The 21679-nt window shown below is 50.3% G+C and overlaps 2 protein-coding genes across 3 annotated transcripts in view; both read left to right on the forward strand.

Annotated features, from left to right (window-relative positions):
- The window catches only part of KIF4A (kinesin family member 4A), a 126182-nt gene extending 118089 nt beyond the window's left edge, over positions 1-8093 (forward strand). Inside the window, exons 28-30 of the mRNA XM_082681712.1 lie at positions 5544-5660; positions 7278-7400; positions 7684-8093. Of these exons, the coding sequence (XP_082537838.1) occupies positions 5544-5660; positions 7278-7400; positions 7684-7887 (444 nt within the window). The 3' untranslated portion in view covers positions 7888-8093. The remainder of the gene's footprint in view (positions 1-5543; positions 5661-7277; positions 7401-7683) is intronic.
- Positions 8094-12279: 4186 nt separating this feature from the next.
- Positions 12280-20225, forward strand: GDPD2 (glycerophosphodiester phosphodiesterase domain containing 2; the record flags this gene model as incomplete). 2 transcript variants are annotated; one of them, XM_082681477.1, is made up of 15 exons in its annotated part: positions 12280-12384; positions 12667-12833; positions 13051-13144; positions 13304-13363; positions 13592-13690; positions 13873-13966; positions 14112-14257; positions 14376-14458; positions 14561-14711; positions 16684-16905; positions 17113-17261; positions 18830-18977; positions 19144-19226; positions 19479-19507; positions 19589-20225. In XM_082681477.1, the coding sequence occupies 15 exons, from the start codon at positions 12280-12282 to the stop codon at positions 19639-19641; spliced, it is 1683 nt and encodes a 560-aa protein (XP_082537603.1). In that variant the 3' UTR covers positions 19642-20225. The 2 variants fall into 2 exon arrangements, with proteins under 2 accessions (XP_082537603.1, XP_082537604.1); XM_082681478.1 differs by having other exon boundaries at positions 12667-12770.
- Positions 20226-21679: the final 1454 nt, after the last annotated feature.

Here is a 21679-nt window from a genome sequence, read left to right on the forward strand (position 1 = left end):
AGTTTTCTGGTAGCATCTTTAGGATTCTCTATGTATAGTATCATGTCATCTGCAAACAGTGACAGCTTTACTTCTTCTATTCCGATATGGATTCCTTTTATTTCCTTCTCTTCTCTGATTGCTGTGGCTAAAACTTCCAAAACTATGTTGAATAAGAGTGGTGAGAGTGGGCAACCTTGTCTTGTTCCTGATCTTAGTGGAAATGGTTTCAGTTTTTCACCATTGAAGACGATGTTGGCTGTGGGTTTGTCATATATGGCCTTTATTATGTTGAGGAAAGTTCCCTCTGTGCCTACTTTCTGCAGGGTTTTTATCATAAATGGTTGCTAAATTTTGTCGAAAGCTTTCTCTGCATCTATTGAGATGATCGTATCGTTTTTCTCCTACAATTTGTTAATATAGTTTATCACATTGATTGATTTGCGTATATTGAAGAATCCTTGCATTCCTGGAATAAACCCCACTTGATCATGGTGTATGATCCTTTTAATGTGCTGTTGGATTCTGTTTGCTAGTATTTTGTTGAGGATTTTTGCATCTATGTTCATCAGTGATATTGGCCTGTAGTTTTCTTTCTTTGTGACATCCTTGTCTGGTTTTGGTATCAAGGTGATGGTGGCCTCGTAGAATGAGTTTGGGAGTGTTCCTCCCTCTGCTATATTTTGGAAGAGTTTAAGAAGGATAGGTGTTAGCTCTTCTCTGAATGTTTGATAGAATTCGCCTGTGAAGCCGTCTGGTCCTGGGCTTTTGTTTGTTGGGAGATTTTTAATCACAGTTTCAATTTCAGTGCTTGTGATTGGTCTGTTCTTATTTTCTATTTCTTCCTGATTCAGTCTTGGCAGGTTGTGCATTTCTAAGAATTTATCCATTTCTTCCAGGTTGTCCATTTTATTGGCGTATAGTTGCTTGTAGTAATCTCTCATGATCTTTTGTATTTCTGCAGTGTTCGTTGTTACTTCTCCTTTTTCATTTCTATTTCTATTGATTTGAGTCTTCTCCCTTTTTTTCTTGATGAGTCTGGCTAATGGTTTATCAGTTTTGTTTATCTTCTCAAAGAACCAGCTTTTAGTTTTATTAATCTTTGCTATCATTTCCTTCATTTCTTTTTCATCTATTTCTGATCTGATCTTTATGATTTCTTTCCTTCTGCTAACTTTTGGGTTGTTTTGTTCTTCTTTCTCTAATTGCTTTAGGTGTAAGTTTAGGTTGTTTATTTGAGATGTTTCTTGTTTTTTAAGGTAGGACTGTACTGCTATAAACTTTGCTCTTGGAACTGCTTTTGCTGCATCCCATAGGTTTTGGGTTGTCGTGTTTTCATTGTCATTTGTTTCTACGTATTTTTTTAAAAGAATGTATTATATTCAGTTATGTGTATCTTTTTTGTTGTTTTGTTTTTGTTTATTTATTTATTTTTGGCTGTGTTGGATCTTCGTTTCTGTGCGAGGGCTTTCTCTAGTTGTGGTAAGCGGGGGCCACTCTTCATCGCGGCGCGCAGGCCTCTCACTATTGTGGCCTCTCTTGTTGTGGGGCACAGGCTCCAGACGTGCAGGCTCAGTAGTTGTGGCTCACGGGCCTAGTTGCTCCATGGCATGTGGGATCTTCCCAGACCAGGGCTCAAACCTGTGTCCCCTGCATTAGCAGGCAGATTCTCAACCACTGCGCCACCAGGGAAGCCCTCTACATATTTTTTGATTTCCTCTGATTTCTTCAGTGATCTCTTGGTTATTAAGTAGTGTATTGTTTAGCCTCCATGTGTTTGTATTTTTTACAGATGTTTTCCTGTAATTGATATCCAGTCTCATAGCATTGTGGTCAGAAAAGATACTTGATACAATTTCAATTTTCTTAAATTTACCAGGGCTTGATTTGTGACCCAAGATGTGATCTGTCCTGGAGAATGTTCCATAAGCCCTTGAGAAGAATGTGTATTCTGTTGTTTTTGGATGGAATGTCCTATAAATATCAATTAAGTCCATCTTGTTTAATGTATCACTTAAAGCTTGTGTTTCCTTATTTATTTTCATTTTGGATGATCTGTCCATTGGTGAAAGTGGGGTGTTAAAGTCCCCTACTATGAATGTGTTACTGTCGATTTCCCCTTTTATGGCTGTTAGTATTTGCCTTATGTATTGAGGTGCTCCTATGTTGGGTGCATTAGTATTTACAATTGTTATATCTTCTTCTTGGATCGATCCCTTGATCATTATGTAGTGTCCTTCTTTGTCTCTTCTAATAGTCTTTATTTTAAAGTCTATTTTGTCTGATAGGAGAATTGCTACTCCAGCTTTCTTTTGGTTTCCATTTTCATCGAATATCTTTTTCCATCCCCTCACTTTCAGTCTGTATGTGTCCCTAGGTCGGAAGTGGGTCTCTTGTAGACAGCATATATATGGGTCTTGTTTTTGTATCCATTCAGCCAGTGTATGTCTTTTGGTTGGAGCATTTAATCCATTTGCATTTAAGGTAGTTATCGATATGTATGTTCCTATTACCATTTTCTTAATTGTTTTGGGTTTGTTATTGTAGGTCTTTTCCTTCTCTTGTGTTTCCTGCCTAGAGAAGTTCCTTTAGCATTTGTTGTAAAGCTGTTTTGGTGGTGCTGAATTCTCTTAGCTTTTGCTTGTCTGTAAAGGTTTTAATTTATCCGTCAAATCTGAATGAGATCCTTGCTGGGTAGAGTAATCTTGGTTGTAGGTTTTTCTCCTTCATCAGTTTAAATATGTCCTGCCAGTCTCTTCTGGCTTGCAGAGTTTCTGCTGAAAGATCATCTGTTAACCTTATGGAGAATCCCTTTGTGTTTTTTGTTGTTTTTCCCTTGCTGCTTTTAATTTTTTTAATATATTTTTTCTTTGTAATTAATTTTATTTTCTTTTTTTTTTAAAGAAGTACTGTTTATTAATTTATTTTTTTATTTATTTTGGCTGCGTTAGGTCTTCATTGCTGTGAGTGGGCTTTCTCTAGTTATGGCAAGCAGGAGCTACTCTTCATTGCAGTACACAGGCCTCTCGTTGTGGTGGCTTCTCTTGCTGTGGAACATGGGCTCTAGGCACGCAGGCTTCAGTAGTTGTAGCACGTGGGCTCAGTAGTTGTGGCTCACGGGCTCTAGAGCGCAGGTTCTGTAGTTGTGGCGCACAGGCTTAGTTGCTCAGCGGCATGTGGGATCTTCCCAGAACAGGGCTAGAACCCATGTCCCCTGCATTGGCAGGTGGATTCTTAACCACTGCACCACCAGGGAAGCCCTGTATTTAATTTTTGACAGTTTGATTAATATGTGTCTTGGCGTGTTTCTCCTTGGATTTATCCTGTATGGGACTCTCTGTGCTTCCTGGACTTGATTAACTATTTCCTTTCCCATATTAGGGAAGTTTTCAACTATAATCTCTTGAAATATTTTCTCAGTCCCTTTCTTTTTCTTTTCTTCTTCTGGGACCCCTATAATTCGAATGTTGGTGCATTTAATGTTGTCCCAAAGGTCTCTGAGACCATCCTCAATTCTTTTCATTCTTTTTTCTTTATTCTGCTCTGCAGTAGTTATTTCCACTATTTTATCTTCCAGGTCACTTATCCGTTCTTCTCCCTCAGTTATTCTGCTATTGATCCCTTCTAGAGAATTTTTAATTTTATTTATTGTGTTGCTCATCACTTTGTTTGTTCTTTAGTTCTTCTCACTCCTTGTTAAATGTTTCTCGTATTTGCTCCATTCTATTTCCAAGATTTTGGATCATCTTTACTATCATTATTCTGAATTCTTTTTCAGGTAGACTGCCTATTTCCTCTTTATTTGTTAGGTCTGGTGGGTTTTTGCCTTGCTCCTTCATCTGCTGTGTGTCTCCCTGTCTTCTCATTTTGCTTAACTTACTGTGTTTGGGGTCTCCTTTTCGCAGGCTGCATGTTCGTAGTTCCCGTTGTTTTTGGTGTCTGTCCCCAGTGGCTAAGGTTAGTCCAGTGGGTTGTGTAGGCTTCCTGGTGGAGGCAACTGGTGCTTGTGTTCTGGTGGATGAGGCTGAATCTTGTCTTTCTGGTAGGCAGGTCCACATCTGGTGGTGTGTTTTGGCATGTCTGTGGCCTTTTTATGATTTTAGGCAGCCTCTCTGCTAATGGATGGGGTTGTGTTCCTGTCTTGCTAGTTGTTTGGCATAGGGTGTCCAGCACTGTATCTTGCTGGTCATTGAGTGGAGCTGGGTCTTGGCATTTAGATGGAGATCTCTGGGAGATTTTCGCTGTTTGGTATTACGTGGAGCTGGGAGGCCTCTTGTGGAGCAGTGTCCTGAACTTGGCTCTCCCACCTCAGAGGCACAGCCCTGATGCCTGGCTGGAGCACCAAGAGCCTGTCATCCACACGGTCATGTGGCTGTAGGTAGGAGGCCTCAGTTCCTTGCCACATGGATCTCTCCTTAGGGCTGCTTGAGTGTCCTCATGACATGGCAGCTGGCTTACCCCAGGATGAGTGATCCGGCCCGTGGTCCCCGGGACTGTCGCAGCTTTGGCCGCTGGGGCCCCTCCAGAGCCGGCAGCCTCAGTGAGGCCGCCCTCCGCTCAGGCTCTGGGGCAGTTCAGTGACGGCGGAGGGAAGAGACCCCAAGCCAGGAGTTCCAGCTCTGTGGAAAGGCGGACTCCATTCTTGCTTGTGGGATCTTAGTTCCCCAACCAGGGATTGAACCTGGGCCCTTGGGCCATCGGCAGTGCAAGCTCCGAGTCCTAACCACTGGACTGACAGGGAATTCCCTGCACCAAACTACTTTTAAGCCAGATCTCCCCCACCCAACATTACATTTATATGGCTGATTTGGGGGAACTTAGTGCCAGACTTACATTTATCCCTGTTATAACTTTTCTGTCTGCTTCCAGCCCATAATTCCAGCCAGTCAAAATATTTTTGAATTGTGATCCTATTATCTTACATATTAATCATCCTTCCAGCTTTGTGTCGTTGTTACAGCTGATAAATATGCCTACCTTGTAGACTGGCTATGAGATTCAAATGAGATTTTGCATTTCTATATATGAAAGTACTCGGAAACTGTAAAGTGCTATACAAATGTAAATGTAAATGTATTCATATCATCAGTGATTTATTAAAATGTTGAATGATTAAACTGCTGAGGACAAAGCCCAGGCTGACACTAAACAAACTGTAGAAATGTGAGTTGGATGAAAGTACAGCTGGGTAGATCTAAAGATACTGAGCAACTATACTCAGTCCTTAAATATGCCTAATTCTACTCCCATTCATCTCATAGTTCTTCACTTTGGCCATTATATCACCATGAGGATCTTTGTCAGTTGCCCTGCATTATTATGGTATCCATCCAATCCATCTTTCAAGTATACTATCCCAAAAGTGTGGCATGACTTGTTCTTAGAAAACCTATGGGGGTTCTTGGTGATCATTGTTTCACTAAAGAGAGGACTGAGGAGATAGAAGCTTAGTAAAGTTGATGGTACTTTCCAGTTTTTCTAGAATGGCCTGAGAATGAAGGGAAGGTACTTCAAACCTAGTCTTCTGACTCAGTAATGTGTCTTTCTACAAACCTGCTTTGCAGTGTTCCTGCAAGGGCTGGTGTGGGAACAAGCAGTGCGGGTGCAGGAGACAGAAGTTGGACTGTGGCGTGGACTGCAGCTGTGACCCCACAAAGTGTAGGAACCGTCAGCAAGGCAAGGTAGGATCGGTGCTGTCGTCCCTCACCATCCTTTCAGATCTCCCAGCAGTTTCTGTCCTTTTCTTCTGCCTTCCTTCCTGAAAGCCAGTCTCCTGCACAGCCCTTCCCACCCTTCTTCCCTCTGCAACCAGAAAAAGACATTTCGTTTCTCAGTCCTTCTTCCTTGCTGCTAACCTGTCTACACAACCCCTTCAGAAGCCACAGCCTCTCCCAGGAGATTCCCAGATATGCAGTTCCCCACCCCTAGCCTTGGCTGTAAAATTTCTGTACAGTGTCTAAGGCACAAGCAAGGAACAGTAGAGCAAGCATTTACAGGCATACAGCCACGCAGGATCAAACTAGTCCAGAGGCTTAGCTGGAATTGTAAGGGCCACGTGCTGAGGTAGCAGTTTCCAGGAAGGAAGTTAATCCTTCTAACATCTTGAGACATTAGTTACTTAGACCTTCTCCATGGGAACCAGCTATTCCATGGCTCTAGGAAAAGACCCACAGGAACTTGGTCTTTCTGATATTCACTGTTCTGAGCCAAGTTAACTGTAATTGTTCTTACATTGCTCCCAGGGATAGCAGACTCAAGGAAATAAAATGTGTACTGAGAAGTGCAGCACCAAGCAGGTCAGATGCCCGAACTTGCCTTATGCCTACCTGTGCCCACGGCAAAAGCTCATTCCTACTGCTCTCTGTGTGATACACAGGAATTTTAGCAAGACTAGTTCACCGTGCATTTCTTAACCATCTATATGGGTGCAGTTTTGCCCTGGGTCGTCCATTAAAAAAACTTCTGAGGTAGGTAATCATTAGAGGACTAAAGTGGCAAGCTAGAGGTCAGGCTAAGAACTGTAGAAGTAGCATTGCAGAAGGACCTTCAGGATTCTCTATGTCCATGCTTTTCTCAATTTGGGTTCTAGAGTCCTATAGTGGCTCCATGGAAGTGCTTCCAGGCAGAGGAGTGTGGCCCAGCTCAGTTTGACCCCGTGCCAACCAAAGCAACTTGCTCTTTACTTGTTTATATATCGAGTTTCCTCTTAGAATTTCAGTTGGAAAACCACTGATCTAGTCCAATACTGCCATTTTACAGAGAAGGAAACTAAGGCCCAGAGATAAGCTTAAGTGACTGGGTGTGATATTATACAGCTGGTCATGGCAGCTAAGATTAGACCTCAGGCTTCCTGACTCTTAATCCAGTTCAGTTTCCATGACAACAGGCTATAATTCTAATCCAAGCTCTACCACAGAGTAGCCTTGTTACCTAAGCAACTTCTCTCTCTTGGCCTCAGCTTCCTCTCTGAAAGGAAGACCAATACAGGCAACACTCTGTAGAAATGCTAAAAAGTATATTATAGATTGGGGAGGGGAGAGGATTAATCAAAGAAATGACCAAGGCTCAGCCTTGTTTTAAACCATGCCTCATGATGTGTCCTGTGCTACTCTCCTACCCAGTCTTTTGCCTTCAGAGGCTGCCTTTGAGCACTATGACCTCCCCAAGCAGGGTCACCCTAAGACCTGCTTACACTGACTGATGAGGCCCTCAGAGCTGGTACCTCACTGGCTGAAGGGGAGCAGACTGATTGTGTAACCCTAGTAGCTGAATTTCTAATATCCCTGTCTGATTCTCAGGATAGCTTGGGCACTGTTGAGCGGACTCGGGATTCTGAAGGCTCCTTCAAACTGGAGGATCCCACAGAGGTGACCCCAGGATTGAGCTTCTTTAACCCTGTCTGTGCCACTCCCAACAGCAAGGTAGGTGGCCTAAAAGCCAGGTGTTTCCAAATGTATTAGCGTCCGTCTCAGCATTAGCACTGACAGAGAGCTGTGGGAGAAAAGGAGGTAAAGGTACAATCAGCTTGCTGGGAACTGGGAACTGGGAACCGGGCATCTGCTAGAGTCTGGTTTTTTCAACAGAGCTATTTGGGGGGTCACCTCATACTATTGGGAGTGTGCTAAACATCTGTAGTGGCTAGGCTGCGCTGAGCCTCTGTCCCTACCCCAGATCTAGTCATATAGCTGTCTCTGTCCTTCCTAGATCCTGAAAGACATGTGTGATGTGGAGCAGGTGCTATTAAACAACACGGCTCCAGGTGCCTCCTCCCTTGGCCTCCCAGAGTCAAAACATGTAGCAACAGAATCCCAAGAAAATAAAGCTCCAGGGAAGAAAAAGAAACGAGCTCTGGCCAGCAATACCAGCTTCTTCTCTGGCTGCTCCCCCATTGAAGAAGAGGCCCACTGAAGTTGGACTCATCATATCTGCCCTGGTCTGGCTTGGGAGATGCCTTCAGGTTGCAGCCAGAAGGGGTTTTTTTTCATGATTCCTCTTGATTTCAGGTTTCTTGCTGTTGAAAAAAGGAACAGCACGTTACTGAAAAAGAGGGAAACTTTGTTGGATGTTGGCAACTTCGTGTCCAGAGGGAACCTTTGTTGGATGTTGGCAACTTCGTGTCCAGAGCCCCTGACGACTACTCTCCTCTCCAGAAGGGTGCTAAGCTACCTGCTGAAGACAGAACCAACTGACCTTCCTGATGACTCATGAGGAACCAGTCCTCAGTACAATCTAGCTGTCTCTTACTCATGAGCAGTTAGGGCTGTGTCCCAGTGGGACTGAGACCAAGGCTGTCTTATCTTTAGGTTATCTCAGTTTCATGGCAGAGCCTAGCCTAGGTTGGAGGCCCGGCACAGATCTTCACGCCACCTCCAGAATGGCGCTGGGATCTTTCTTGTCTCTAAATTTCAAGTGTTCTAATAGTACAATCAATTGTCTTTCAAGTTGCTGAGGTAAATGAAATCTTTTTAAATGTTAATGTTAAGTAAATAAATAAATCTTAGCCCATCTGCTGTTTGGAAAGAGTCTTCTGTGCTAGCGGGAGAAATACAATTTCAACCTGTGTTCCTCCGCCCCTGGGAACGCTATTAAGGAAAGTCAGTGCAAGTGCCCAAGCCCCACTGCCTTGTAGCAGCCCTCATCCCCTGAGGGGAGTATGGAGCAGCAAGTCATGTGTCTTCATGTTGCTCTGTTATCTCAGGAGGTTAGAATAATGCTAGCAAGGCCAGTGGCCTGACCTTCACTGTAGAGGCTGCCTGACCTCCAGATTTACGAGGAAGGGACCATATTTACCAAGCATCTCCATGTGCTTGCCACAATTTTATTTGCTCCTCACAAAAAAGTTCAAGGTGAATAGGTCTCATTTTGCAGATGAGAAAACTGAGATACAAAGATGTTAAGTCACTTCACTAAAGTCACAAAGTTAACGAGTAATCGAGCTAGTAGGACTTGAACCCAGGTCTGACACCAAAAGTTCTTAGCTGGCTCTAGATCGGCAGTGATGGCCATTACTGACAGCCTGCGGCCTGATTTGGAGTCACCTGGGCATGGGATCGTACTGCTGCCCAGCCCCCGGACAGGACTACACTTACACCCTGCTTCCTCCTTTGAAAGGGAAGAGGATGGGCACAGCTTACTCCTCACTCTGCATCTGGGTTCTTCATCTCTGCTTAAGGCAAAAAGGGAGCCAGCCCTGGCCCTGCAGCCTTCTCAGGAGTTCACAAGCCCTGAGCGTCATATCCATGCATTCTGAATCCCAGCCCCCTGCCCCAAACAAATCTCCCAAAGTACACCCCAGAATTTAGCACATGAAAGCCAAGACTCCTCCAAAATCCAACAGAGTCCAAGCAAAGGAAACTGAAGGACAACCTGCCTAGAGCGAAGCCTTCGGGACTAGGTGACCCTGCAGCCCTTTCTGGCCTCCTGCCAGCAAGCAGCCTTGCTTCTCTTTGCATTTTAATGCCGAGGGAGCAAGGGAGCCTTTGCCATTGCCAACTAGAGCCTGGATACAATGGGAAGGCAGAGAAGGAGGGGGCAGGCTCTTGGCCTAAGAGAGCAGGTCTTCCTTCTCACTGCTCCAAATCCAGTGCGTTTGGGGGAGGGGTAAATGAACTTATCCCCAGAGAAGACATTCTTTCCCACCAACACTGCACTAGCCCCCAGGCATCGAGCCACTGCCTCAGCCAAAAGGTTGAGAGGGAAGGTCAATCAAGCCAGCCCCCAGTCCCTGGCCCACCCAGAGCCCTGTGCTTTAGCACTGAGCTAACTCTACGGCCTGCTGGCCATCCCTCCCCTGCTGATGGTGTGGTAAGTGTCTTTTATGTGTATTCATCTTCCAAAAGCCAGTGACCATACCACTATACACTCCTCAAATGATTCTTGGAAAGAGACGGTAGATGCCTTGGGGTCAAAGCAGTGAAAAAGATGCAAATCTCAGCACATCTTGAATGAGCATCTCCTTTCTGGGGTGAGGGGGGAAAGGGAAGGGCTGCTAGTACCACCCAGGTCCCATAAGGCCCACGGAGACCCCTGGTCCAGAAACTGGGTGAAACAAGAAGTGGCATGCAATTCTGAGTTCCCTTCTAGATGCACCTTGCAGAAGCAGAAGCAAGATCCCAAGAGGGAAGGGAGGCTGATGAATTAAGGCTATCCTCCCAGGGAGCTTGAGACTGGATGCTAGACTTCCTCGCACACATACACACCCCCTTCCAGGGGGCTGGCTGGGCCCCTTCTCCTCACTGCCAAGTTGCAAAGTTGTGTGGTCACCTCCCCCCAGCTTCCCGCCCACCCGCGCCCTCAGCCCTCAGCCCTCGCCTCCCTGAGCCGGGACAAAGCCCCAGCAGTGACTAAGAGAACAGGAGGAGGGACAGAGGGATGGGGAAAGCTGCACAAAGGAATTCCTCACCCCAAGCCCCCTGACCGACAGCGAGTAAAGCAGCAGATCTGCTCGCCCTCCCCCTTCCCCCCTCCCATCTTCCCACCCGACCAGGCACGGACACCACAGGCAACAGAGCAGCTGCAGGCCTTGGGAGAGGACCCGCACAGCCTCCTGTAGGTGGCAACAGTGCCACCTGTTTGACTGGTGGGGGCTGAGCCTGGAAGAGGGAGGAGGCTGACAACTCGGAGAGGACCTGGGAAACAGTGCAGTGCACAGCAGAGGGCAGAGAGCAGAGCGGACCTGCTGCTGAGAAAAGGTGTGAGGGCTCGGGAAGGCTGGGGGCCACAGGCGGGAGTGGCAGGGCCGAGACCGGCTCCTGCCGGCAGGGATTGGGCCCAGGGATTGAGCAGCACCCCTGGTCAGCTCCCCTGACTGGAGTTTTCTGGCTGCTCAGATCCTGACCCTATCCTACAGACAGCTTCTGGAGGGAGGTGGGACCCTGGACGGCAGTGTCCAGGGTGCAGAGGCAGTACCCGAGGTACGGCTGGAGCCCGAGGCAGGCTACAACCACTCGGTCCCAGCATGGGAAGAGGCAGGGGACCTCCCTCTGGGTTGGCTTTTTCCTGGGAGGGGTGTCAGGGTGGGGAGAGGTTTCCCTCCCCCCAGCTTCAGCCCCCTAACTTCCATTCCTACCCCAACCCTCCTTTCCCAAGGCAAGCAGAGGGTAAGAAGGGCTGTTTCAGGAGCGGCCACACCCTCCTTTCAGCCACTGTGCAACCCCTAAAGACTCCACAGCTTCAGGGGAGCCCAGATGACAAGGCAAGGGGTCATGTTCCTCAGACCACACCCACTTTGGGTGTATCCAGGGGCTCCTTTACATACTCCAAATCACCTAGAAACCCATTTTACTGACAGCCACTAGTGCGCATGCACATACAAATGCTGACACAAATCCCACACCTTCTCATGTAGAATCAAAATCACACACCCAGCCTAGTCTGGGGATCAGTAAGCCAGCTTGGACTCAGCTTGACCTCAAAGCACAAGGTCCAAAGACAACCACAGGCCCCATACACACCTTTGCCCTGTATTTGTTGTACTTTCACCAAAGTTCCCTCAGAGGGTGGGGCCCCTGAGAAGGAAAAGGCGGGGACTGGGTTCCTGGCTGAGGTTGGGGGATGACTGGGCAAGAAACGACAGGACTGGGGTGAGAGGGCTTAGACGTTCCAGATGTGTGCAGGCAGGAAAAAGTTTCCTTCAGAAGGTAGGGAGTGACCCAGGCAACCTGTTCTCCTCAAGATTTCCTCTTATTGGTAGTGCCCCCTTGCCCCTGGGAGGTGGAGACAGAGAATCTTTCAGTTCAGAGCTTTGTAATGTGTGCAATCTCTGTATCCATAGCAACTAACCAAATAGCCACTAGCCAGGCCTCCCTCGGCCCCAGGTCAGTCCTGGTGCCTCTCCTTCAGGTTACTCCTGGCTTCTATGGCGGAAGCCTCAACACGGGGCCGCCTGAAGTTTGGCCAGATCTGCCTCAACTTGCTAAACCGTGTTTGCCCCACCCCCAGGGAAGTTTCTCCTGAGTCCCTACCACAGGCAACCTCTCCATCCCCAGATAGGGATGCTGTTGAAAGGGGAGGAGATGGAGAGAGTGGGTGTATATCCTGCCAGGAGGCTAGACCTCTGGGTGTCCCACTGACTTTCCACATATGCAGATGAAAGGGAAAGAAAGACCCCGGAAACTGTCCCCTTTGCTCACCTCCTCATCCAATCTGGCACTTGGGGCCTGCCCTGTGACCTCCGTTGCTGAGCAGCGGCCCAGGCCTCTGCTCCTCCCGGGGCTCCTCACATATACTGGGAGGGAGGCTGGGATCTGCCTTCTGCCAGGGTCCCTGATAGCCAAGTGTCCCTTCCCCCAGGCCCTCACCATGGGTGAGTCTCCCGGCTGCTGCTCGGTCTGGGCCCACTGCCTCCACTGCCTGTATAGCTGCCACTGGAAGAAATGCCCCAAAAACAGGACACAAACCAACCAGGTGAAGTACGGATGGGGTGGGGTGGGGGGGCAGAAGTCCAAGGCAGAGGCCACTCGGAGGGGATAAGAAGGCCAGGTGTGTTCAGAGACAGCGGAGGGGAGGGGATAGGGAAGGAAGGGGCTTTCTCTCCCCAGGAGGAAAATCCCCTCAAACATGGAAAGAGCTACCTGCAAAAGCAGAGCACCCCCATGCCTGGCAGGAAGCCCCCTTGAGCTGCCCTCTGTTGGGGACTCTGAGCTGAAGTGGGGATGGGCTGTGAGCTTCTCTCCTGCCCCTTTGCAGTGCGAATGCATCTGGTTTGGCCTGCTCTTCCTCACCTTTCTCCTCTCCCTGGGCTGGCTGTACGTCGTGCTCATCCTTCTCAATGACCTGCACAACTTCAATGAGTGTGTCACAGACCCCCTTCCTCAGCAGACATGTCAACCTACTCCCCACCTCGGGACTCCAGGGTGCTCGGTCATCCCCAGCCCTGCCTGGCTTGCCCCCTACCCAGCCTCCTTGAAAACCCCTCCGTGAAGTCTCCCCAGTCCGTGGAGCCCCTGACCCCCTGAAGGGCTTCCCCTCACTCCCTTCTAGCCCCCATCCTAGAGCCACCCAGCCCAGCTCCCCTCAGGCTACTATCGCTGCCCTTCCCCCACTCGGACACCTCCCTCTCCCCTCCCATAGATTCCTGTTCCAGCACTGGGGACACTGGATGGACTGGTCCCCGGCATTCCTGCTGGTCATCTCTCTACTGGTCACATACGCATCCCTGCTCTTGGTGGGTCCCGGAGCAGCTGGTCAAACCTTAGCCCTTCCTTCCCGCTCAGCTCTACCCTGTCGTTCTCACCCTGGCCACTGAGGGGAGGGGAGGAGGGAGGTGTCAGCCTGGGAAGCCCCTCTCTTGGCACCTCATGACTCCCACCACCTCTGCCCCCAGCTCCTGGCCCTGTTCCTGCGGCTCTGTGGCCAGCCTCTGTGCCTGCACACCACTCACAAGGTAGAGTGGGCATATGGGAGCAAGCGGGAGAGGGGTACACTGGGCCCGGTACTTAGCCAGTTCTTCTATCCCTGGGCACGAGCTCAGGACCTGAAGCCCAGTAAATATGTGCTGAGTGAAAGAAGGACAGTGGTTGAGTCAGGAGAAGAGAATGGTCCTGTTTTCAGAGTGAGGGGCAGCCCAGGCAGCCACAAGCCCAGGTTGACATGAAGATCCCTGGTTCCCCAGGTGCTGCTGCTCCTCATTATACTTCTTGTGGCCGCTGGCCTTGTGGGACTGGAGGTCCAATGGCGGCAGGAGTGGCATAGCTTACGTCTGTCACTGCAGGTGAGTGGCTGGTATCCAGGGCTTAGCGGGGGAAACCTTCGCCTGTGGCCAACCCCAGGACACAGCTTGCTCCCTGGTGCCCCGAGACTCCAGGTAGCTCTCAACTTCAAAAGTCAGGTCCTAGGGGGAGAAGGGGAGGGCTTCTAGGGAGAAGAGCCCTCCTCAACAGCTCTTGTCCACAGGCCACAGCCCCATTCCTTCATATTGGAGCAGTTGCTGGCATCACTCTCCTGGCCTGGCCTGTGGCTGATACCTTCTACCGTATCCACCAAAGAGGTGCCAACTCTACCCTCTCACACACCCTCACTGGCCATCAATGCTTCTGCCTCCTGCTGCTCCGTTCCCTGCACCTGCACTCTGCTTTCTGTCCCCAGGGCCCACCACTGTCCTTTCTCTATAGCCTGTCCCCCACTCCCCACAGGTCCCAAGATTCTGCTACTTCTCCTATTTTTTGGAGTTGCCCTGGCCATCTACCTGGTGCCCCTATTCATCTCCTCAGCCTGTATCATGGAATCCAAAGACTTACCCCCCAAGCCTGAGCTGATGGGACACCGAGGGGCCCCCATGGTGAGTGCTGGGCAGAATGCTGGCAGGGCAGGGAGGGTCTGCTCCTCTAGGCTGCTGTGACCAGGCCTGTGGGTTCCCAGGCTCTCACCCTTCCCTGCCACCTCCTCACCTTTCCCAGCTGGCCCCCGAGAACACCCTGATGTCCCTGCGGAAGACAGCTGAATGTGGAGCTGTTGTGTTTGAGACCGATGTGATGGTCAGGTGAGGGAAGCCGGGGTCCCCTCCCGAACCCAGGGACACAGCAGGGACGCTCCGGAAATGATGCCCCAGAGTTTGGCCCTCTGACTCCCCTTGTGCCTTCAGCTCCAACGGGATCCCCTTCCTCATGCATGATGAGCGCCTGACCAGGACCACAGATGTGGCCACTGTGTTCCCACACCGAGTCAACAGCCACAGTAGCAACTTCTCCTGGACTGAGCTGAAGAGACTCAATGCCGGGGCCTGGTTCCTACAGGTGAGGACAGCCTTCTGGAAGAGGCAGCCATGGGCAGGGGCACTCGGGGGTGGAGTTCATTCATTGATAAGCGTCTGCTGAGCCCCGTGTTGGGCGACAGGTATACAATCTCTGCACTCAGGTCATTCCCTCCTAGTAAGGAAAGCACCTAGGCAACAGGCTATCAGAATATGAAACCTCCAGCAAGAGCAAGGTCTTTACTGGGTAGAGAGGAGAGAGAGGTCACTGTTGGGCAGGGGGAGCACAGGAGAGGATCAGGAGTGGTTTCACAGGAGAGGATGCCTGAGCAGCATATGAAGTGAGGGTAGTTTTTAAGATGGACAAGGCAGGGAACGGGAATTCTGGTCAGAGGGAAGAGTGTGTGTAAAGCCCAGAAATATGAAGAAACCTTTCCAGGGAACAAAAAGTGGCTCAGTGGGAATTCCCTGGCGATCCAGTGGTTAGGATTTGGCGCTTTCACTGCCTGGGCTCGGGTTCGATTCCTGGTTGAGGAACTAAGATCCTGCAAGCCGCGCGGCAAGGCCAAAAAAAAAAAAAAAAGACAATGAAAAAGTGGCTCAGTGGAAGTGGGAGACAAAAATGCATGGGAGTCATGGGAGATGAGACTGGCCGGGGGCCGGGGGAGCAGAGGCTTGGTCTCCGGGGGCTTTGAATGCCAGGCCTAGAAGTGTGGACTTCAATCCTGCAGGTGATGGAAATTATTTAAAAGAATAATTAATTTGTTTAGTTTTTCTTTTCTTGATTACCAAAGTAATACAAGTTCCTTATAAAAAAAATTTTTTAAAAGTAAAATTTCAGAGAAATAACCTAAAATTGAAAAATCTCCCATAATCCAACCCGTCAGTTGGATACATATTCTGAGGGATTAAGACATATCTGAGCGCTTAAGAGTAAAGGACGTCTGAGTTTGAATCTTGGCTTCACCACTTCCTAGCTGTGTGAGCCTAGGCAACATTCCTTAGGGTCTCTGTGCTTCATTTTCCTCAACTATAAAATGGGAATAATAACAGTACCTACCTTGTAGGATTATCGGGAGGACTAAATAAATTAATACACATAAGTGCTTCTAATGCTGCCTGGCACATAGTAAACATTTAATAAGTGTTGATAGCTCACTTTCTCCATGCCAGTGACTAGGAGGTAAGGTCATCTGTTGATTTCAAGGGGAGGAGAGGAGAGTGGCAGAGGTTTGGAACAGCCACCAGGAGGAATGGGAGAGGGAACAAATCAAGAAAAAGTAAAAGGATGGCTAAGTGGCACTGAGAGCAAAAAATAGGACTACAGGGCTTCCCTGGTGGCGCAGTGGTTGAGAGTCCGCCTGCCGATGCAGGGGACACGGGTTCGTGCCCCAGTCCGGGAGGATCCCACATGCCGCGGAGCGGCTGGGCCCGTGAGCCATGGCTGCTGAGCCTGCGCGTCTGGAGCCTGTGCTCCGCAACGGGAGAGGCCACAACAGTGAGGGGCCCGCATACCGCCAAAAAAAAAAAAAAATAGGACTACAGTGCCAACAGCCTACGTGGTGTGCTCTGCCCCCCGATTCTAGGGGTGGAGGGGGCGGACAATTGCAGAATTCAATGAGTTTGGGATTTGTGGGGCAGGAAAGGAGTTGACGGGGCTGTGGAAAAGTAGTTCAAGCTGCGGATGGACCATGGGTAGGGGATGTAGGTGTGGCCAGAAAGGGGCTGATGGATTGGGAGGAAACCAATGGGTCAAGATCCCAGAGGTCTCCGTGAGACCCAAGGGCAAGTGTAGTGAGAGTGAGGAAGTTAGGAAACCGGGAGGATAGGAGGTTGGGGCCAGAGTAAGGTATTAGAGGGTCTAGAAAAGGCCACAATTTGGAGAAAGGAAAAACCCTGGCTCAGCAGTGGGCCGAAGCTGTACACCAAGTGGGGGTAATGAGTGAAGATAATGAGGATGGGAGGATGGCCTGGAGGCTTCTTCTGGTCTTGAAACAATTTTCTTCTTCTTATAGAGGCGACCCTTCTGGGGGGCTAAGCAGCTGTCAGGCCCTGATCGGAAAGACGCTGAGAATCAGACAGTGCCAGCCCTGAAAGAACTACTGAAAGAAGCTGAAGCCCACAACCTTTCTGTCATGTTTGACCTGCGCCGCCCCCCACGAAACCATACATACCATGACACTTTTGTGAACCAGACACTGGAGACTGTGCTGAGTTCAGGGGTGCCCCAAGCCATGGTGATGTTGCCAGGACCCCAAGTGCTCCCTAGTGCCCCTCTCCCCTGCCTTCCCTAGGCCACGATGATAATGCTGAGGCTTCCTCCCGCCCCAGGGCCCCACCCCAGCTCATACAGCCCATCCGCAGTCAGACCTCTCTGCCCCTGTCCCCACCCCCGGAATCCCTAGGCCTTCGCCAGCTTCATGCCTATCCACCCTGAACCACAGGTCCTCTGGCTACCGGATGAAGATCGGGCTTATGTCCAACAACGGGCCCCCCAAATGCGCCAGATATATGGACATCTGGGAGGCCACAGCACTGAGAGGCCCCAGTTTCTCAACCTCCCCTATCAAGACCTGCCACTGTTGGATATCAAGTGAGTGCCAGAGGAAAGGAGCTGAGGGGATCACACGAGGCTTAATGGTGGGGAAGAGCCGAGGCTGGGAAGGCAAAGGCCATTCATTCATTCACTCATACAACACATATTTATTGAACACCTGCTATGTGTCAGGCACTGTTTATTGCAGGCTTTGGGGGTGAGACAGACAGACAACAAACCACTGCACAAAACATATGCATATTGGATAGTGATAAGTGATCTGAAGACAAAAAAATTGGGAAGATGTAGTAGAGATTGGGAGAGAGGGGCTAGGGAGGGTCACAGTAGGAAGAGTGGTTAAAGAGGTGGTGTCTGGGCTGAGACCTGACAGGTCACAAAGAGAGGACAATGGGAAGAGCTGCAGAAGAACAGGAACAGCAGCCTTGTGAGCGAGGGGAAGGCAAGGCTGGAGAGGTAGGCAGGGGCCAAATTGGGTAGGACCTTGTAGGCCACCAGAAGGATTTTAGCTTTCATTCTACACCAAAGAGATTGGTGCAAGAGAGGATGGATCCAGGGGAGAGAGGCGAGAGTCCCAGATGTGAGCTGGGCCCCAGAAGCTGACCCAGCCAGGAAACATGATAGACTTACAAACATGCAGTTGCCAAGGTCTCTTATAATATCCTTGTGGTCAGATAGAAAAAAATGTGGACTGAAAGATAGCCCAGTTATCATATTAAGTATTTCAAGGAACTTTCCCCAAGTTGTCACCATGGGAGGAGACACGATATCAGGTTTGGCCCTCCCCTTAGTCTTGTCCTGGTCAACATCGACTGCTGATCATGTTTCCAAAAGGCATGAATTGGTAATGAAAACACTGATGGGAAAATGGAGGCCCTGAAAGGTCTAAGCACTCCAAGATGACGGGCCAAATGTACCAGGATGAAATGCAACAGAGATACATGCAAAGACCTATATTTGGGGTCCAAAAGAAGCTCAACTGCACAAAAACAAGAGAGGGAGACACTGGCATTAGCAGGAGCATGTGTGAAAAAGACCAGGGCTTTGATTGAACACTGTGAATAATGAATGACACTGCCAAAAACTAGCCTGACCCTGGGCTGCCTTCACATGGGCATAGTGCCCAGAAGGCAGGAAGAGTTTTGCTCTCCTCGAAGCTGGTCCCAGCCTGCCCGGGATATCACCTTCAGATGCAGGCTCCAAACTTCAAAAGGAACATAGGTAAATTGGAGTAAGGTCAGATTAGAGAGGTTTTTATGAGGAAGGGAATGATAAGCCAGGTCCCCAGCCCCAGTTGAAGTGACTGGGGCTGTTGGGCCTGGAGAAGAGAAGACTCAGGGGAATGTGGTCACTGCCCCTCAGACCTCTGAAGGGATGTCACGAGACAAAGAGGAGAGACACATTTGTGTGGCCCCAGACAGCAAAGCTAAGACCTATAGGTGGAATCCACCAGGAGACAGAGTTGGTCAGGGGCTGCTATGCAAAGGCAGAACTGATGGCTCTGGGGAAGTGACACTGGAGATTCAAGCACAGAGAGGGGCTGTCTCCCTCCCATGCCTGGAACGCCATGATTCTGGATGTTCCCTATTTCTTCCCCTCCTCCACAGAGCACTGCACCAAGATAATGTCTCGGTGAACCTATTTGTAGTGAACAAGCCCTGGCTCTTCTCCCTACTCTGGTGTGCAGGGGTGGATTCGGTCACCACCAATGACTGCCAGCTGCTGCAGCAGATGCATTACCCTGTCTGGCTTATTGTAAGGGCTCTGGGACTGTCACCCCTCCTCCTCTTTTCCCATCCCTGCTTCTCCTTAACCCTATCCCTCTCTTCCTTACTTATTGCCCCTCCTCCCCCCATATACTACCTGTGTCTGTATATGGGTCGCTCTGGCCACTGACAGGGGCTTTTTTCTATTCCCATAGTCCCCTCAAACCTACCTACTGATGTGGATCATTACCAATTGTGTCTCCATCCTGCTGCTTTTGTGGACCTTCCTCCTCCAACGGTGAGTGTTTTGTGCCCCAGCTTTCTGGGTCTTTATTCTCCCTAGGGTCCTGGTGGTAGGGCTGATTCAGATTCATAAATGCTGCCTGGGGCTTAGGGTTTGGTCTGTTTGGTTCCTCAGAGATTCTTAGACCCTTCCTTATATATCCAATTGGCTTGAACCTTTTGGGAAAGGCAGTCTGGGGGAACTCGGGGTCAAAAGGTCATGCTTGAAGCTGGCTGAACTCATAATGAGAAGCTTTTCTCCCTATAGGAGATGTGCTAAGAAGAGAGAGAGAGCCGGTAAGAACTTTCTCCCCTCACTTCATTTTTCTCCTCCTCTAGCCTTCCCCTTGCTCATTCCCTATATGCCCCTCTCCCCAGGCTTAGAAACAGCAGTGCTGCTGACCAGGATCAACGCTTTCATAATGGAGTAAACGCCCTGTCCTGGACCCCCACCAGCCAAAGTTTGAGGCCTGTCTGCATTGGCCAACAGCAAGGAGGAAGAGAGAATGGCCGAGGTGGAATGTTGGTGGGGTTGGCGTGGGGTGAACTTTGCCAATAGGAGGTTTTGAACTATGAGGGCCCTCTGCCCAGATGGTGGCATGCCCCAAGCTTCCATGGAATCTGTTCCCCTTGGGATTTTGACCTGAAGTGGTTAGGAAGACACTGAGTCACCAGAAGTTTCTCCCCAAATGAAACTAGAACAGAGGAAGAGACGAGGAGATTGCCAAGAGAATGTTTCTGATCTGTGTTCACGTGTTCTTGTGTAGAAGGCACAGGGTGTCAGGGACGGGACAGCTTGGAACAGACTGAAGGAGATGACAAAACGGCCTTTCCTGGAGAACTATAAGATGATGGAGATATTGACCTGGCTTCATTCACTGTCTCCCCTGACATATGCAATTTATCTGATTTCCTGCCTAGAGGCTGGGGGCCAAAGAGCCCATCTAGCCATGTAATTCTGTGCCTACAGGTGGCTTTTTGCTGTGCACAGTCTTTTCCTCAAGACACATTCGTTCCTGAATCTTGTCCGTTAATCGGTTATTCAGTGAATTGAATGCCCATTTGGCACAGTCTAATCTTTTCAGCGCTGGGGCTGGGTGGAGGATGCACCTTCCATCTAGGGTTGCATGTGACATGACATTGAGGGGTCATCATGGGGAGAATCGTGGGTTGGAGGTGGCAAGAGGTCCACCTGGGGCAATGAAGGGCTGCAAGTGGGAAGCAGGAGAGCAGCCGCCACAGGGAGCGTTCCGGGCGGCCCAGGCGCGCTGTGCAGAGTTGCGCTGTAGCTCCACCTTGTGGTCACCTGCCCCAAGAGGAGGGCCGCGCCGTCGTCACCCGTGACGTATTTGCTGAATGCTACCTGTTTCTTGTGCCCATTGGGGACCTGTGTCCTTGACTCCGTATCCCGAGGGCATGGTCCGATTTCCACAAGTTTTCGCTTCTCTGGGCTGCGTGCAGGGTCAGGTTGCCGGGCCCACCTTCCCCTCGAGGAGCAAGGTCCCCGGTATGTTTGCTGCTCGTGAGCCTCTGGGATAAACAGTTAAGATGACCAGCGCGGAGCTGGCCTAGGATAAGGAGTCTGGTAGAAGTGCGGGAGGGGCTAAGGCAAACACAAGGACAGGAGGGGGCTCTGGCTGACTCTTCAGTCCCCACCGCACCCACATTCACCCCGGTTCATGGCTCCACACGAAGGGAAATCGAACTAAGGGTCTGACGAGGTCGGGAGGTTCGATTCTCAATTCCTCCTCTCTCGCCAGCCTGGGACCGGGGGCGGCACTGGCACCTAGGGACAAGACCCTCCTCGGTTGCAGGGCAGGCCCTGGAACTACAACTCCCAGGAGGCCCCACGGCCACTTCCGGTCTCGGGATGGACCGAAGCTAATTTGAATTTGTGTTCCCGCCCCCTCCTCCTCCCAGACCCCGCCCCTTCCCTTCTCGCCACCCCGCCCTCGCCATGCACACACATGCACATAGACACACAGGCCGCCGTCCACGCCAACATACCTGGCCTGCAGCAGGCGCGGTGGGCGGGGGCATCGGCGTGCGACGGGCTGGGAGGTGGGAGGAGCGCCGGGAGCCCACGCCGCGGCTGCTGCCTGGTCCCAGTCTTCTCGGGGGTCCACGCCGCCTTGGACCGCCTCTTCCACACACTACCTTTTCAAGCTGCATTTCCGTAGTTTTCCCTGTTCCCGATCCCGCCCCTCAGACCGACTGCCGGCCTCAGCTCTGGGGCGCCCAGGTACTGCCGGGCTCTCACCTCTCAGCATGGACCTCCCCCCCACCCCCATCCCTACTTTTCTGTCCCCTCCCAGTCGCTCAGCCTCGCAGCCCCGCAGCCTCTTCCTCCCCTCCCATTCCGACCTGACCCTGACCACATCCAGGGTTTCCAACCCCCGCAGCCTCCACCTCTCAGCTCCCAGGCTCGCAGCTGCAGTCCTCTAGCCTCAGAGTCTAGACTCTCTGCCG

The sequence above is a fragment of the Grampus griseus genome (assembly GCF_964374135.1).
Source record: "Grampus griseus genome assembly, chromosome: X".
Taxonomy (NCBI): Eukaryota; Metazoa; Chordata; class Mammalia; order Artiodactyla; family Delphinidae; genus Grampus; species Grampus griseus.